At 45.2% G+C, this 17,792-nt stretch overlaps 1 protein-coding gene across 1 annotated transcript in view; it reads left to right on the top strand.

Annotated features, from left to right (window-relative positions):
- The first annotated feature begins 5,332 nt into the window (after window positions 1-5,332).
- The window catches only part of MGAT4D (MGAT4 family member D), a 178,104-nt gene continuing 165,644 nt past the window's right edge, over window positions 5,333-17,792 (top strand). Inside the window, exon 1 of the mRNA XM_077476938.1 lies at window positions 5,333-6,357. Coding sequence (XP_077333064.1) covers window positions 6,267-6,357 — 91 coding nt within the window. The 5' untranslated portion in view covers window positions 5,333-6,266. The remainder of the gene's footprint in view (window positions 6,358-17,792) is intronic.

Below are 17,792 nucleotides of genomic sequence, written 5' to 3'. Positions count from 1 at the left end.
AACGAAATGTCCCACACTCCGCTTGAGTGCTTTCGTCATATACTGCTTCCTCCCAGTCTGAATATAGATATCAGATATTTCAACTGCAAACAAAACACAAGACAATACTCAATTGGTTGCTAAACATGGACTGATTATTAGAACCAGAATACAGTCTTATATACAGTTGAAGAGGAGGTTCCCCCCCTCCTGCTCATATTACTCTAACAATAAACCTGTAACCAGGAATATAAGTTAACATGAGCTAATTAACTAATCATTTCCAGACTAGGTGAATCTGAGATATGACCTTTCAGGTCCTAGCCTTGTCATCTCCTAGCTCCCCAACTACAATACACATTATCAGAAATATCAACACAGAACTCCTTCACACAATAGCAGCGCTAAATAACATAAACAGTGAGTGAAATACTCTTAGAGCCCACACTAGCCTTATTTACAATAAACACATTATAGCAGACAACAGACAGACAGATGGCTGGAGTTGAAGACATCAGCATCTTCTAGGAGTCCCAACATTATGAAGCCGTCACTATTTGTAATATGGCATATGCAGGGTTCCCAGAGTCTGTGTGTTTTGGGGGAACATGGATTGAATCCAAAGTAACATTACTTCAAGGTCCCCAGGCATACACCTCGCAAATGCCGTGTACACACGGACGGACTTTGACAGCAAAGGTCTGGCGGAACGAATCAATCAGTCAGACAATTCGATCATGTGTGGGCTTCATCGGACCTTTGCTTTCGAAAAATAAGATGGACTTTAGATTTAAAACGTTTCAAATCTTTCAGACGGAATCGAAACCGGTCAAAAAATCTGTTCATCTGTATTCTAGTACGACAAACGAAAACCGACGCTAGGGCAGCTATTGGCTACTGGCTATTATTCTAGTCCGGTCGTACGTCATCACGGTCGAATCTGTCGGACTTTGGTGTGATTGTGTGTGGCCAAGTCCGTTAGTTTGGAAAGTTCATCAGAAGTCCGCCGAAAGTCCGTCAGACCTAGTCTGCCGGAAAGTCCGGTTGTGCGGAAACGGCAAAAGAGTCATGTTCCATTAAAATCCAGGGTCCATGATCAGTATGTTAGAGGCTAGCATTCAGTCCTCAAGAGTCATATGGGCAGGCTGCAGAGGTCTCCCTTCAAGAGCCTCAATGGCAAGTGGAGTGTCACGCAGCTGCAGAGGAATTGAGTGCTGCAATACAAAGGCAGCATCAATGAACAGTCCTGCAGCCCCAGAGTTGATTAGAGCCTGTATCTCGATGGATGACTCAGCCCAAGAAAGGGTGACCGAAACCATGGACTTATCCTTCTGGATAACTGGGGACAAAACAACGCCACCTAAAGTCTGTCCATGACAGGACCTCAAGGTTTGGGCGTTCCCAGGACGGGTAGGACAAGACTTCAAAAAGTGACCTGCCTGGCCACAATCTCTACTTCCTCCTAAAGGCTCTCTCATCTGCAGAGAGACGCGTGAAGCCCAAGTGCATGGGTTCATCTTCACTGACGGACTTGGTACCAGGAGGCATGGGAGGTGAGGGAGGCACGGGTGGGACTGCAAAGCTTGGAGGCAAATGTACAGGAGGCTTCCGCAAGCGCTCCTTAAAAGAGAGTCTTTCTCTGAGTCTAGAGTCAATGAGGATGGCAAACGCGATCAACCTCTCCAGTTCAGTGGGTATATCTCAGGGCTGCTATCTCTTCCTTGATGGAATCCGAGAGACCATGAGAAAAAGCAGCCATGAGGGCCTCATTGTTCCAAGCAACCTCTGCTGCCAGAGTATGGAGTTCAATGGCATAGTCGGCAACAGTTTTTGTACTCTGTTTGATGGACATGAGGCACTAGGCAGCAGAAGCGGAGCGTGCGGAAACGTCAGATACCCTTTTAAAGGAGGCCACAAAGTCAGGGTAACTCAAGACAACAGGTTTTGCGTCTCCCATAGAGGGTTTGCCTAGGCCAAGGCTCTCTCAGAAAGCAAAGATATCACAAAACCTACTTTGCTTCTGTCTGTGGGAAACGCCTGGTGTACGCCTAAACGCCTAAAAAAGTGTATATATAATATGTAAAATATATAAAGTGACTCAAAACAATTCAGGGATAATAATTTAAACAAAATAATTTATCTAATTGATATAAGGTGATGTGTGACCCCCACAAAATGTGCTGAAAAAGTGGGTAACAAAACCCACATAAAACATCCACTTCAATCTATATGTGTCTATATATAGCCAAGTCCACGAAAGTCTCAAAATATTAATGTCAAAAAAGTAGCTAAAAAAAATGATATTGTTAATAAACATATGTATATAAAAAAAAAAAGTTCAAAAAAACTGTGTTCACTCCCACAAGTGAACGTAGCAGATTCTTCATATAATATATCCTCCACCACTTATGATCTAGATCACTCACCAATGTTAGTGGCTGGTAAAAGCAAACAGCATTTTTCCCTTAGCAGGATGCAATACTCTGCAGATCAAAGTAGCGGTCTGTCTCAACACTAACTGCTACATCTACAGGACAGCTTTTTCTTTTGAAAAACAACAGACTTAACGGATAAGTTCACCTTTTGGAACTTGTTACATGTTTCACCTGTATTTAGGGTTGAACATGTAACATGTTCCAGTACCTGCAGCCTCTCTCCCTGTCCTCCCCTCCCAGTGACAGTAAATGGGGGATCTTCTTCCAGCGCCCACGGTCACTATTTGAAAATAACTAGCATACGGCCACGTCCTTCATTCACAGTTTCCTATGAATGACTTGAACTATAACTACCTTCAGCCTTTGCAGCTGAACTTGTAGTTCTCAATGGGCTGTAAGGTCGCTGATGAGCTGGGTTCATTCATAAGCCCTGTAGCTAGTAAAGAGTCAGTCTGTAAGGAGGTACAGGCTGAAAGCTGCAGGGCGTGTCTGCAGAAGTTGGCATTGCCACCCTGGATCCACTGCAAAAGTATGTCTAGTCAGTTCCAGAAAAAAAATATTTTTTGCTCCATAAATCAAAAAAGACAGAAAATTTGGTAAAAAATAAATACATTTGTGTCTGTTAAAATTGATTGCAGAGTATTGGTGAGTATTGCAGATGATTGGCAGAGTGTTGCAGAGTATGGGCACTGAGCAGCGCTGTGGGCATTACAGATCCAGCACACAGCGTTGCTGCAAACGATCTCTCCCCCTCACACTGTACAGATCGGTACAGAGAGGGGAGAGAGGAACCGGCGTAATGTTTACAAGTGATCGCTCCATCATTTGACGGAGCGATCGCGTGGTAAACGGCGCTACCATTTACTGTGGTTTATGATGCGCCGGGTCTTCCGGACCTATCGGTCATGGATTTTTCCGGGAGCGTGCCCCAGGGGGCGTGTGGGAGCAAGATTCTGGGGGGGGAACGTTCATGAACTTCCTCCCTGAATAAGCCGACCACACTGTAGCCGTCTTTCGGCTATGGCCCGGTCGGCAAGTTAAACATGTCATACCGTCCTGCTCTGTGTAGTGGTTTTGCACAGAGCAGCCCCAATCCTTCTCCTCTTGGGTCCCCCGCCGGGCCCCTCCCTCCTGCCGAGTGCCCCCATAGCAAGCAGCTTTCTATGGGGGAACCCAAGCAGTCTAACTCCTGAGCCACTGCTCTGTGTGTCCATTCCCACATGGAGGCAGCCTGGCGCCGCCCCCCACTCTCTCACTGGCTGTGATTGACAATAAGCTACTGCTCAGTCAATAAGGAGGGAGAGACCTGGGAGAGCTCCAGTGCACATCGCTGGATCGAGCTGGGGGTCAGGTAAGTATTAGGGGGGCTGCTGCATACAGAAGGTAAAAACTCTTGAGCCTTTACAATGACTTTATGCCGGTCATACATGAATTGAAATTCAGCAGAGACTGGTCAAATTTGGCTCCGTGTATGGGCAGGCTGGTTGTACACAAGTCGATTTAGTGATCAGCTTGTGCACAACCAGCCTGTCAGGTTTTTGTGTTTGTACCAAAGCCAAACATTGCAGGGTATGTAAACTTTTTATCAGGGTCATTTGGGTGATTTCTGTTATCATTATGATTTAAAAAAGATCCAAAAAAAGATTTGATAATTAATGGCTTCATGTGATTGCGCAGTTTTTTTTTATTTTATTTTTTTTAGCATGATCAGTCATATTTTTAATATTAATGCCGAAATGCCACCATTTCTGCCAGGGTGTGCAAACTTTTGAGCACAACTGTATGGATGCGGAAATTGGGACATTTTCTTTCACGTCAACCAAAAAAATGCAAATGCCTAAAAAGAAAACAAACACAGTCATGACATCTAAGAATCAAGCCCTGTACACACGATCAGAAAATCGTACAAAAAATACCGCTTTTTCAAAGCGATCGTACAATAATCGGATCGTTAGTACGGAGCTTTCGAGAGCCGATCATGACAGTTCATCCGATCGGACATGCGGGAGAAATGTTTTCGTACGATGTCTGATCGAATGATTTTCGTTTAATCAGCAATGCAATACAAATGCATTACAACACATGACATCACTTCTGAATTTGTATTCTGTCGTATGAGAATTTTTGTGACATTAGTAAACTCTTATGGGTTTTATCTGAGATTAGCATGTAAAAAAAAACAAAAAACGGACAATCATTCGTCCAATAATCTCATTGTGTGTACCGGGCATTTGTAGGTTGCAATATAATAAATGTTTGTTTTTTGATTTGCTACTGCTTTAATCACGAGTACTTTTGTCCGCTTTGATAAGTAATGAAGACCTGGCATACGCTTACTTACCCATCACTTGGCAGGCAGGCACCTGACATGACCAGGATAGATGTAGGCTGTAGAACAGTTAGCCATGTTTATGGAATACAATCAGAACGCCTGTATACGTCCAGGAGAAGACATAGGAAGTGGGGAGTCATGTCTGGTGCAATTCTAAGGGAGGTTTGCTAAGAATGGAGCATTTTTTTCAGTGAAACCAATCAGCTTGTAGCTTTCATTGCCAAAGCTTGAGTGTAGAAGCTGAAGTTAGAAGCTGATTGGTCCGTACACACACACAGTTGCTCCAGTTGTAATAGATCCCCCTCGTTGTGTGCGGGCGGGCTCTGTCCTCACCTGCTGCAAGGCTGCATGTGTGAAGTGCATAGAGCGCTCACTATTCACTCACCTCCTTCCACCACTGACAGAGAGGAAGTGAGGGAGGGAGGGGCCGGCCTCCAGTCATAGAGGGTGATGAGAACACCCGATACACCGAGCACACAGCACTACGGCTCCGGACACTCCAGGAGGAAGGCAGCACGGGACCGACTACCTGCCCACTCTAATAACACCCCGCCCGCCTCTTCAGGACTTCGTATTAGTCTGTGATAAGGAAGGACGTGTAATAACGTCACTCAGCCAACGGAGGGCTGGAGGCACCGGCGATATACATAGACCGGCTCAGGACTCTGCATTGAGCCTCCACCTGGGCTAGACCTGCTCGGGACCCTGCATTGAGGCTTCACCTGGGATAGACCGGCTCAGGACCCTGCATTGAGGCTTCACCTGGGATAGACCGGCTCAGGACCCTGCATTGAGGCTTCACCTGGGATAGACCGGCTCAGGACCCTGCATTGAGGCTTCACCTGGGATAGACCGGCTCAGGACCCTGCATTGAGGCTTCACCTGGGATAGACCGGCTCAGGACCCTGCATTGAGGCTTCACCTGGGATAGACCGGCTCAGGACCCTGCATTGAGGCTTCACCTGGGATAGACCGACTCAGGACCCTGCATTGAGGCTTCACCTGGGATAGACCGGCTCAGGACCCTGCATTGAGGCTTCACCTGGGATAGACCGGCTCAGGACCCTGCATTGAGGCTTCACCTGGGATAGAACGACTCAGGACCCTGCATTGAGACTCCACCTGGGATAGACCGGCTCAGGACCCTGCATTGAGGCTTCACCTGAGGTAGACCGGCTCAGGACCCTGCATTGAGGCTTCACCTGAGGTAGACCGGCTCAGGACCCTGCATTGAGGCTTCACCTGAGGTAGACCGGCTCAGGACCCTGCATTGAGGCTTCACCTGAGGTAGACCGGCTCAGGACCCTGCATTGAGGCTTCACCTGAGGTAGACCGGCTCAGGACCCTGCATTGAGGCTTCACCTGAGGTAGACCGGCTCAGGACCCTGCATTGAGGCTTCACCTGGGGTAGACCGTCTTGGGACCCTGTTTTGGGACTCCACCTGGGATAGACCCGCTCAGGACCCTGTATTGGGACTCCACTTGAGATCTATAGACAGCCTGGAGAGTTGCTATGTGAGATGAGGTGCAGGAATGGCAGTTTGGTGACCATTGTGTGTTTGGCTGCTTTCTTTTCCTTGTCGTGGTACACAACATGGTACAGAGACAAAGGTAAGACTACACCTGGAGAGAGCTTACCTCTACTCTGCATGGGGGGGTGAGGGGAGTGCATAAGAATTATGACTGTCCAGGGGTGAGGAGAGTCCACCATATATATGGGGGGTGAGGAGAGTCCACCATATATATGGGGGGGAGGGTGGCTAGGAGAGTCCAACATATCGGGGGGTGAGAAGAGTTGATGGGGGACGCTGAGAGCACACGCTTGTCTGATCCCCTGGGATGGGGACATTTTTGGAGGAAATCCTTAAATTAGAAACGAATCCCTTGAAGTCTATGAGTAGTGATGGACGAACTTCCGACGGGATGTTTCGCGAACACAGACCGCGAACGCGGCCGATAGTTTGCGAACCGTAACGTTTGCGGCGGGCCCCATTGACTTCAATGGGATGCGAACTTTGCAAACCTACAGGTCAAATTTACAGCCACAAAATAATTACTAGCTGTGCAAACATAGTCCCACCACATGGCCAATGACAACACATGTATGAGGTGAATCTGGGATCGACAACTACAAGCATTCTTTTTTTATATGTGAAATTGTTGTGACAATTCAGGACTGTGGAGCGCATGAAGGCAATGGAGGAGAGGGAAGGTCAGGGTAGGCAAAGAAGAGGGTGCATGAGATGATCACCAGCACCGTGGTAGAGAGCACTGACACCTGCACCGTGGTAGAGAGCACTGACACCTGCACCGTGACATACAGCACTGACACCTGCACCGTGACATACAGCACTGACACCAGCAGCGTGACATACAGCACTGACACCAGCAGCGTGACATACAGCACTGACACCAGCAGCGTGACATACAGCACTGACACCAGCAGCGTGACATACAGCACTGACACCAGCAGCGTGACATACAGCACTGACACCAGCAGCGTGACATACAGCACTGACACCAGCAGCGTGACATACAGCACTGACACCAGCAGCGTGACATACAGCACTGACACCAGCAGCGTGACATACAGCACTGACACCAGCAGCGTGACATACAGCACTGACACCAGCACTGACACCAGCACCGTGACATACAGCACTAACACCAGCACCGTGACATACAGCAATCACACCTGCACCGTGATAGAGTGATCTGACACCAGCAGCGTGACAGAGTGATCTGACACCAGCAGCGTGACAGAGAGCACTGACACCAGCAGCGTGACAGAGAGCACTGACACCAGCAGCGTGACAGAGAGCACTGACACCAGCAGCGTGACAGAGAGCACTGACACCAGCAGCGTGACAGAGAGCACTGACACCAGCAGCGTGACAGAGAGCACTGACACCAGCAGCGTGACAGAGAGCACTGACACCAGCAGCGTGACAGAGAGCACTGACACCAGCAGCGTGACAGAGAGCACTGACACCAGCAGCGTGACATACAGCACTGACACCAGCAGCGTGACATACAGCACTGACACCAGCAGCGTGATATACAGCACTGACACCAGCAGCGTGATATACAGCACTGACACCAGCAGCGTGATATACAGCACTGACACCTGCACCGTAAGCAGCCCCAGGAGGAAGTCAGCATAGCACAGGGATGGTGGGAGCCCCTCATAATGAGCATAGCACAGGGATGGTGGGAGACCCTCATAATATGCACAGCAGAGGTACAGCCCCAGGAGTAAGTCAGCATAGCACAGGGATGGTGGGAGCCCCTCATATGCACAGCAGAGGTACAGCCCCAGGAGGAAGTCAGCACAGCACAGGGATGGTGGGAGCCCCTCATAATAAGCAGCCCCAGGAGGAAGTCTGCACAGCACAGGGATGGTGGGAGCCCCTCAAGAATTTTACAAAACTACAGGTCATATTTGCAGCCACAAAATAATTACTAGCTGTGCACACATAGTCCCACCACATGGCCAATGACATAACACATGTATGAGGTGAATCTGGGATCGACAACTACAAGCATTCTTTTATTATATGTGAAATTCTGACAATTCAGGACTCTTGAGACAATGGAGGCGAGGGAAGGTCAGGGTAGGCAAAGAGGGTGCAGGAGATGATCACCAGCACCATGATGTAGAGCACTGACACCTGCACCGTGATAGAGTGATCTGACACCAGCACCGTGATAGAGAGCACTGACATCAGCAGCGTGACATAAAGCACTGACACCAGCACCGTGATATACCAGTCCTTAAGGAATAGCAGACTGTACCTCACTCAACCCTATATACTGTAGTACACTATACCTTACCAGTCCTTATAAGGACCTTTGTGGAACTAGTAGGTTGTGATTAGCAGACTGTACCTCAGTCCCTATACTGATAAAGGAGTGCTGCAGAATAGGGCAGCAGTCAGCAGTAGTGCACCTCAACCCTATGTATTGTGGACCTATACCAGTCCTTAAGGATTGGCAGACTGTACCTCACTCAACCCTATATACTCTAGTACGCTATACCTTACCAGTCCTTAGAAGGACCTTTGTGCAACTAGTAGGTTGTGATTAGCAGACTGTACCTCAGTCCCTATACTGATAAAGGACTACTGCAGCAGAAGGGCAGCAGTAAAGTATAATATTCTTTCTATATTTGGAAGAAAGAATATTATACGTGTACAAGCCTATTACCATACCAGTCCTGAAAAGAACCTTTTGTGGACCTAATAGTAACAGCTACTGATTAAACTGACTGTCCCTCACTGCCACACACAGCTTCCTGCCTGTCCCTATTTAAACTGACAAAACACAGGCTGCTGGAACAATAACTTGAAAAGCACTCAAAACTATATCCTGTACTACTTTACCATACCAGTCCTGAAAAGGACTTTTGTGGACCTAATAGTAACAGCTAATGATTAAACTGACTGTCCCTGCTGCACACATCGTCCTGTCCCTCTCTACACTGGCAAAAGACAGGCTGCTGCAACAATGACTTGAATAGCAGTGCCTCAAACCTATATCAAACCTATATCCTGAACTACACCTAACACCTATACCATACCAGTCCTTTAAAATAACTTTTGTGGACCTAATAGCTAGCGATTTGGGTCACTGCAGTCTCTCCCTGCTCCACACAGCAACCTTTCCCTATAGTGACATACGAAAGAATGTAAAATGGACGCCGGATCGGGTCTATTTATAAGTTAGGGGGAATGTCCAAGTGTCCATGTGCTGTAATGTCTCAATTGGCTGTCCTGTACCACATGATGGATGTGTCGTCAAAGTTCTTTTACACAGTAAACAGGGAAGTCCGCTGGGCGAACGGGCGGACCGCGAACAGCCGAAATTTGCCACGAACCGACCGCCGGGCGAACAGTTCGGCCATCCCTATCTATGAGGCTCAGAACTTGCTGTTGCAGCAGACTTTTTTGCTCATAAACTTGCCCTAGTTTAAAATTTTTGCTGCACGGGCACACAGATTGCGCGTACAGCAGCCTATTCATTTGAATGGGCTAACGTACACATGAGAAACACAGGAAAATCTTTAATTGAAATCGCACTGCACTGAATCGCATGGTGCCGCCGTACCATGCAGTTTAGTGTGTGCAAAATCGTGCTGCGGTTATTTATGCATACCTCTTAGGAGTTAATGGCACCCTTGCTTGTCAGTCTAAAAGCAGTGCATTTTGCCTGCGGGTTGGAAATGCATGCGCTTTTATGAGCACTCTCGACCTGCACAAACGTGAACCTAGGCTAGAAGCTGAAGTCCAGGTATGGGTTTTATTACATAGTTATGTTGGTCCAGCTTGGTGCAATGTAAGTATTCATATGCCCTGCCTGCAAGACTGCTGTGGAAGCTGAGAATTACTGTTGTAGTCGTCGCTTCTACACTGATCGCCGCTGTCCTTGGTTCCTGTGATGAGCGGCTGCCCTGCTGCAGAGTGACCACTCGCCTGGAATGGATGCCACTCACAACACCTTGCACTTTTCTCAAAAGAACAGTGATGTCACAATCTCCACCATGTCCAATCGGAGAAAGCCTTTTATTTGCTACGATAATAATTCGCACAACCCATTAGGCTTAATGTACACGGGACGTTTTTACAACCTCTCCTGAACGATTTAACTTGACAGATAAAAGATATAAAGTGATCTTTTGCATTGGCAGATTAGCAATCAACCTAAATAGTGTTATAACAGTAAATAATATAGTCCAAGAAAAATGGTCAAAGGGAAAAAAATTTGGTGGGTATCAGATGATGATACGGTTAAAAAAAAAAAATATAAAAAATCCAATAAAAATAGTCATACACGAATATATGCTCATATATCAAAGAAAAGTCCACTTCTCCATTATGTCATATCATAAACTCAACTTCCATCTATACTGGATATCCAATAGGAAATGAGCTCCCAGAACTCTCACCTCAAATCTGTAAATAACCAGCATCCACGCCAGGCCTTTATCCTTTTTCTATTCCTCCATCCTTCAATATGGCGTAATGGACACACTGTGTGTGGACCTATATGCTCAAATAGTGACCAAAATCGCCACAGGAGGAAGGAGAGGAATGCCTCCAATAGTGTAGTAAGTTAAAAACCACATAAAATGTATTAAATAAAAATAGTTGGACTATTACATAAAAGCAACATGAAAAATACAGAATATGGCGTTCTGAACGCCTTCTCACTTCACTTCCGGTATCCAGTCTACGTCCTTTTCCAGCCACACAGGGAGTGGCCGGAAGTGGACGTATAACGGAAGTGAAGTGAAAACGCCATATTCTGTATTTTTTATGTTTTGTTTTAAAATGTAACTTAACAGATAGTAACCCATGTTTAAAATGTCAGTTTTGCCGCATTTACATGCCGCGTTTAGCCGCGTTTTGCGTTTGCGTATTTTTTTTTTTTTTTGAATGCGTGCAAATAGCAGCTACTGATTTGCCCACTGTTCTGTCAATCAAAATTAGGGCAGACCTGATGGGTAACTGGTCTCTATTCCCATCAGGCCCCGCCCACCACAGTACAAAACTCCTCGGCCATGTGCTATAGTCACCCGCACATTTTGGACAGCAGCATTGCCAGTCTGGGGAGGGGAGTGTTTGTAATAGCAGATTTACATACACTAACAAATTGAAGTCAAACTCCAGCTCACACTTTATAAGCAGTTACAGCAAGCTGTTATTTCTCCATTTGGGGTAAAGGTTTTTCATAAAAGCTGATTATTGTGAGCACCCCTGTCAGTGGTATATTGTTTCGGGGTGGATTTGATTTAAATCGCTAGTAAAAAGGCTTGATTTAAATCAACTCGCTTTAAATCATAATTTTTAAAGAGCAATTGTCATCTCTGTCCCACATAGGCTCCTCCTCTGACTTGCTGTTGACTTGCCGACAGTCCCATTCACTTTAATGGGACGGCTGGTGATGCGGCAGAGACACAAGGCGAGGGAGGCAGCGGCAGCAGGTGAGTGGATGCCCGCTAACAGGCGCTGCCATGATGGGTCTGATATGACAGGTGCTCTTTAAATGTAAGGACATATTCTTGCTGGTAGCTGGAATCTTTAATATTTGCAAACAAAATGAAGTTTCTGATTTTAGAATAATAAGCTGTCAGGTTAGTAAAATGGCAATATCAGAACCGATTCAATCATACAGTTTGTAATGTACATAGATGTGCAAAACAATGGGGTAAAGTAATATTCCTGAACTTTCTGTGTTTTATCTCATGGTTACTGTGACATTATGTAAATGCATCAATGCAGTGTATGTTATCTCAGCTTGCAGAGCTTGGATTCATTTACCGAGTTTACCAAAAATATCCACCTTGGTTTGTTTCAACATTCTAACTGCTACATTTTACAGGACAGCTTCTTCTTTTGAAAAACATACTTGGGGCCCCTTTCACACCAATGTGCTTTTCCAGAGTGACATGTAACTGTTTACACTGCAGGTGCGCTGTACTTTGAAATTTCTGCATGCTGCATCTTTGGTACAGTTTTTCAAAAGCACAGCAAAAAAAGGCACCTTCCATTGTAAGTCTAATGCCACATACACACAATCGGAATATCTGGCGGACTTGACAATCCGCCCGCGTGTGGGCTCTGGCGGACTTTTTGTTCCCAAAAGTCCGGCGGATTTAGAAGTTTTGACTCAAAATTGTCCGCTGGACAATCAGCCCGTCTGTGTGCTAGTCCACCGGACTTTTGAAATGAATGGACTTACCCACACGCACAGAGAAAAGTCAGTTCATTTTGAACGTGGATCCAGGTAGACGGAAACTAGTCAATGTCGCTGCTCCCATTGACGAGATTGACAACTCGCTAGCCCCGTCACCTGGTATGGATTTAAAGGGGAAGCCCTACGCCAAAAAAATAATGGTGTGGGGGTCCCCCCAAAGTCCATAGCAGACCCTTATCCGAGCGTGCAGCCTGGCCGGTTAGGAAAGGGGGTGGGGACGAACGAGCACCCCCCCTCCTGAGCTGTACCAGGCCACGTGCCCTCAACATGGGGGGGGTGCTTTTGGGGCCCCAAAGCACCATGTCCCCATGTTGATGAGGACAAGGGCCTCTTCCCGACAACCCTGGTTGTTGGGGTCTGCGGGCGGGGGGCTTATCAGAATCCGGGGGCCCCCCACCCTATGTGAATGAGTAAGCCGAATTCCTATATATAACCAATCCAAATGAAAGCCAAATTCTTATATATAACCAATCCAAATGATACAAAAAAAGAATGGTTTCATAGCCAGCTGCACTATGCAGCAGTCGCTAAGAAAAAGGCAGAAAATAAGATATTTTGAGGAGGGAGAGGGGATAGGACATTTGTTGGCAAATATTGTAAAAGCACAACAATATATAACTGAATTATTATTATCATCATCCCTCAAATAAGAGGGCTGAATCGACTCCAGAGATATTGGAGGTATTCAGGGAATTTTATCAGGCACTATACAAGAGTAGGGCATCCTACCTGGAGGAGTCCCTGGATAGATTCTTCGACACTATTGATCTACCAAGCATTTCAAATGATGAAAGGGTAGCTTTGGAAGGCCCATTAACATTGGACTAGCTAAGAAATGCAGCATCCAACCTTCCTAATAATAAAGTACCAGGACCAGATGGCCTTCCAGGGGAAATATATAAAAAGTATGGGGAATGTATTGTTACCTGAACTGGTCAATGTCTTTAAAGCAGGGTTCCACCCTAAAGTGGAACTTCTGCTCATCGGAACCCTCCCCCCCTCCGGTGTCAGTTGGCACCTTTCAGGGGGGTGCAGATACCTGTCTAAGACGGGTATTTGCACCCACTTCCAGGTTTAGACTCCCACGGGAGTCTATGTTGTTTCCTGTTCCACCGCGCTGTCTGCTGGGAATAACACGGGTCCCAGAGACAGAGCGGATCATTCCTATTGCGCTGCGTGACTCGCGCATGCGCAGTAGGGAACCGGGAAGTGAAGTTGCAACGCTTCACTTCCTGATTCCCTCACCTAGAATGGCGGCGGCAGCAGCCGAGAGCCAAGCGATCGATCGGTCTCGGCTGCCGGCATCGCTGGACCCTGGGACAGGTGAGTGACATTTATTAAAAGTCAGCAGCTGTAGTATTTTATAGCTGCTGGCTTTTAATATTATTTTTTTTTTTTTTTTTTTTGTAGGTGGAATCCCTCTTTAATTATCCCATGGTGGTGGGTTCATTGCCTCCTCTATGAATGAAGCAGTAATTGTTTGTTTTATTGAAACCAGATAAGGACCCAAGTAAACTTGATTCATAGCGTCCAATATCTTTGTTAACATCAGATATTAAAGCGGGGTTCCACCCTAAAGTGGAACTTCCGCTGATCGGAACCCTCCCCCCCTCCGGTGTCACAATTGGCACCTTTCAGGGGGGAGGGGGGGTGGAGATACCTGTCAAAGACAGGTATTTACACCCACTTCCGGGCATAGACTCCCGTCTTATCTCGTAGAGAGGAGCAAAGGCAATGGAGATAGATGGGAGTAAAGAGCTGAGGTAGAAGGGTGTGGATTAGAAGAAAAGAGAAGAAAGAAAGATAAACTGAAGCTGCATAGAGGAAGCCACCATAGTGTGATGACTGATAAAATTAAGTGCCCTTAATGAGTAAATTGTATTTATGCTCCTATTCTGTTTTTGATTATTATATGTTTAGTTGCTTTAATACGAGAGGTGCAAGGTCTGTTTGGTTAAAAAAAAAAAAAAAAGTGTTGCACCGATTGCGCTTGCTCTAACGATCGCTGAGATACCTCGCATGTGTGGTTTGAACACAGTTTACATATGTGGGGACGACTTGTGTATGCTTCTGCACATGAGCTCGGAGGGATGGGCACTTTAAATTTTCTTTCTTTTACTTTTATATTTTTATTTTTACACTGTCCCTTTAAAAAAATGATCACTTTTAATAAATGTAAACATCCCTTGTAATAGAAATAAGCAAGACAAGGCCTCTTTATTGTGAGATCTGGGGTCAAAAAAACCCTCCCAGATTTCACATTTTTAAAAGAAAAAAAAAAAAGAGATGGAAAAACATCATCCCTTTTAAGGCTAGAATGTGGATGGGACCTTGGACATTTCTCCGTTCCTCCAAGGTCATAGAGCCAAGTGGGGGGCAATCTTGATTCCTGCCCAACCACTGAGAGGATTGGATCGGCTCCGGGCTAACCGGAAAGTCCGGTAAGCCTGGAGAGGACCGGGAAGCAGAGGGGGGCACCTCTCCCAGCGCCTCAAGTGATCCTGTGGATCATTTTTATTGGAAAAAGAATCGCTCCCTGTCAAAAAAAATAAAAATAAAAAATAAAAATAAAATACCGGGATTGCGCCAGTTAACTGCTGCCATAACCGTGGCATTTAACGCCAAACTAACAACATATATACCGCTTAAAGGATAAGCTCATTTAAAAAAAACAAAAATAAAGTATTATTATTATTATTATTATTTATTTTTTAGTAGTCTGGAAAGCATTGCACCATTGATCAGCAGATCAAAAAGGCCAGCGGTTTTAAAAGAAAAAAAAAAAACAATATTTGTTGCTCTGCTATACATCCAATAAACAAATGTGTAAAAAAAAAAAAAACACATTTAGGCCAATATGTATTCACCTACCTATTTTTGATAAAAAAAATCCAAATAAATGTATATTGATTTGCACAAAAGCTATTGCGTCTACAAACTGTGTGTGTGTGTGTGTGTGTGTGTGTGTGTGTGTGTGTGTGTAGATATAGATGTAGATATATATATATATATATATATATATATATATATATATATATATATATATATATATATATATATATATATATATATATATATATATATATATATATATATATATATATATATATATATATATATATATATATATATATATATATACACACATCGTTTTTTTTTTTTTTTTTACTGGTGGCGATCAGCGACTTATAGCAGTACTGCAATATTGCGACAGACTTGGACCAGTGACGCTAATACAGTGATCAAAAATATGCACTGGCTGGGAAGGAGTTAAACAGCTAAGGCAATCCTAAGGCCAAGGGTTAGATGTGTGCCTAACCAATGTTTTGGTGTACAATGTGTGCTGCACTTACTAAGAGAAATTTATGGATTTTATTCCCTGCTTTGCGGGGGAAAAAATGTCGTCCATAACTTCCCCGCTGACAGGACAGAGCTCTGCCTTGTTTACATAGGCAGAGCTCTGTTTTGTGTGCCTTCCAAACAATCGAAGGGTGCTGGCAGTTATTCATCGGCTGGCACCTGCTGATCGGCATCTGCTCTGTATAATCACAGCACAGCTGAGTTTCCAGCGGCATTCACGCACCCCCCCCCACCTGGAAGTGCCGTATCGCATACCTAGTACGTGATCTGGCGCAGCAGAGCTGCCTTGCGACAGTATATGTAAGTGATACGGTCGTCAAGTGGTTAAGCTGCACAAAAGTGCATCTGTATGAAAGGGCCTTTACTGGTCAGTTCACCAGGTACAAATAAAAAGCCTATTAAAAAAAAAAACCGAATGCAGCCACCACATCTAAGCATTATTAGCCTGCAATATAATGTTTGTTTTTAGGTTTAATACCGCTTTAATCTGGAGTACTTTTGACCTTTTGAGAGGTGATAAACACGTGCCTCTCTCTTGCATAATATTTGGTATGCACTTGACGTGAAAAAGATAAATGTCGGCTGTAAGACCGAGATCAGCAGCCATTCTAAAATTAGCCAGGTTTACAGAACACCTGTGTACATAGAACTCTGGGACTAAACGTGTCCATGTAGAATACACATACTGTAGGAAGTGGGGTGTCATGAAGTCAGGTTTCACTATCGGGGGGGGGGGGGGGGTACTAAGAATGAAGCTTGGGTAAACTCCAGGTGTGGATTTCATTACATAGTTACTTTGGTCCAGCTTGGAGCAATATACGTATGCATATGCTATAGGTGAGGAACTGCTGTGGAAGCTGAGAAGTTGTCCCCACTTCTACAGCGATTACCTATGTCCTCGTGTCCTGTGCTGAGCGGCCACTCACTTGCTTGGAATGGACCCCACTCACAAAACACCTTGCACGTTTCTTAAAGTGGATGTAAACCCAATGTCATCCTTTCTAAACTACTGCAATAGGGGTTATCTATAAGGATATACACGCCTCCTGCATGTATCCCTACCTGTCAAATGTCTCCCCTCTGTCTGCTATGAGACCCGAAAAACTGCATATTCTGTGGGTGGGTCTGTTGTCTGGAGCTGGGTGGGTGGAGTTGTGATGTCAGTAGACTCCCTGCCCACCTCTACACTCCCCTTGTCAATATGCATTTTCTCCTGTGTATTTCTTACACTGAACTTCTGCTATGATCTCTAACCTCCAAAAGACAGGAAAGTAACCACATGACTTCAGCATGCCAAATCATGCTGAGGTGGGGAACATCCAATTCTGGCAGAAGAAAGGAGTGTGAGGGAATAAAAAAAAAAAATGCATGTCTCTTAGGCTAGTGCACGAGATATGTAAATCACCTGCCACTCACAGTAAGGGGAAGGATTTGACAGTTTTTTTTTTCTCTGTTTTGTCAAGATTTATCTCACTGAACAATAAGAGGATTGCTCAGAGCTGGATTAACTCTTTGTGGCAAGACTGGGCTCAAATGATAGGAAATCTTATACTCTACATTAAATTTTTTTAATTTTTTCGGGTTTACATCCACTTTAATGAAAGGCATTCTGTGGTTGGCCGAGGCAGAGATATGGGGCAATATCCTCACAATATCCACTTCATCGAATCAGAAAACATCCTTATTTGGAAAGATGCAAGGTGTTCTGGGAATGGCGCCCCCTGTATTCATTACACAGCAGGGCTGCACTTCGGCACCGGACTGTTTTTGTGATTTATTTTTTATTTTTGTGGATTCCTTTTTTTCATTTTCCACACATTGAAACAAAGGGGGTTCTATAGGTTTCCTAGCGCAACTTGTGATGCATTTTTTTTTTCTTTAATAAAAATGCACAAACCCGTCAAATAACTAGCTTGGGGAATGCTTTAGTC

The sequence above is a fragment of the Lithobates pipiens genome, unplaced genomic scaffold (assembly GCF_037356315.1).
Source record: "Lithobates pipiens isolate NorthernLeopardFrog02 unplaced genomic scaffold, aLitPip1_a1.2 Scaffold_13, whole genome shotgun sequence".
Lineage (NCBI taxonomy): Eukaryota > Metazoa > Chordata > Amphibia > Anura > Ranidae > Lithobates > Lithobates pipiens.
The sequence above is the reverse complement of the archived record's forward strand: the minus strand, read 5'-3'. Positions and strand labels throughout refer to the sequence as shown.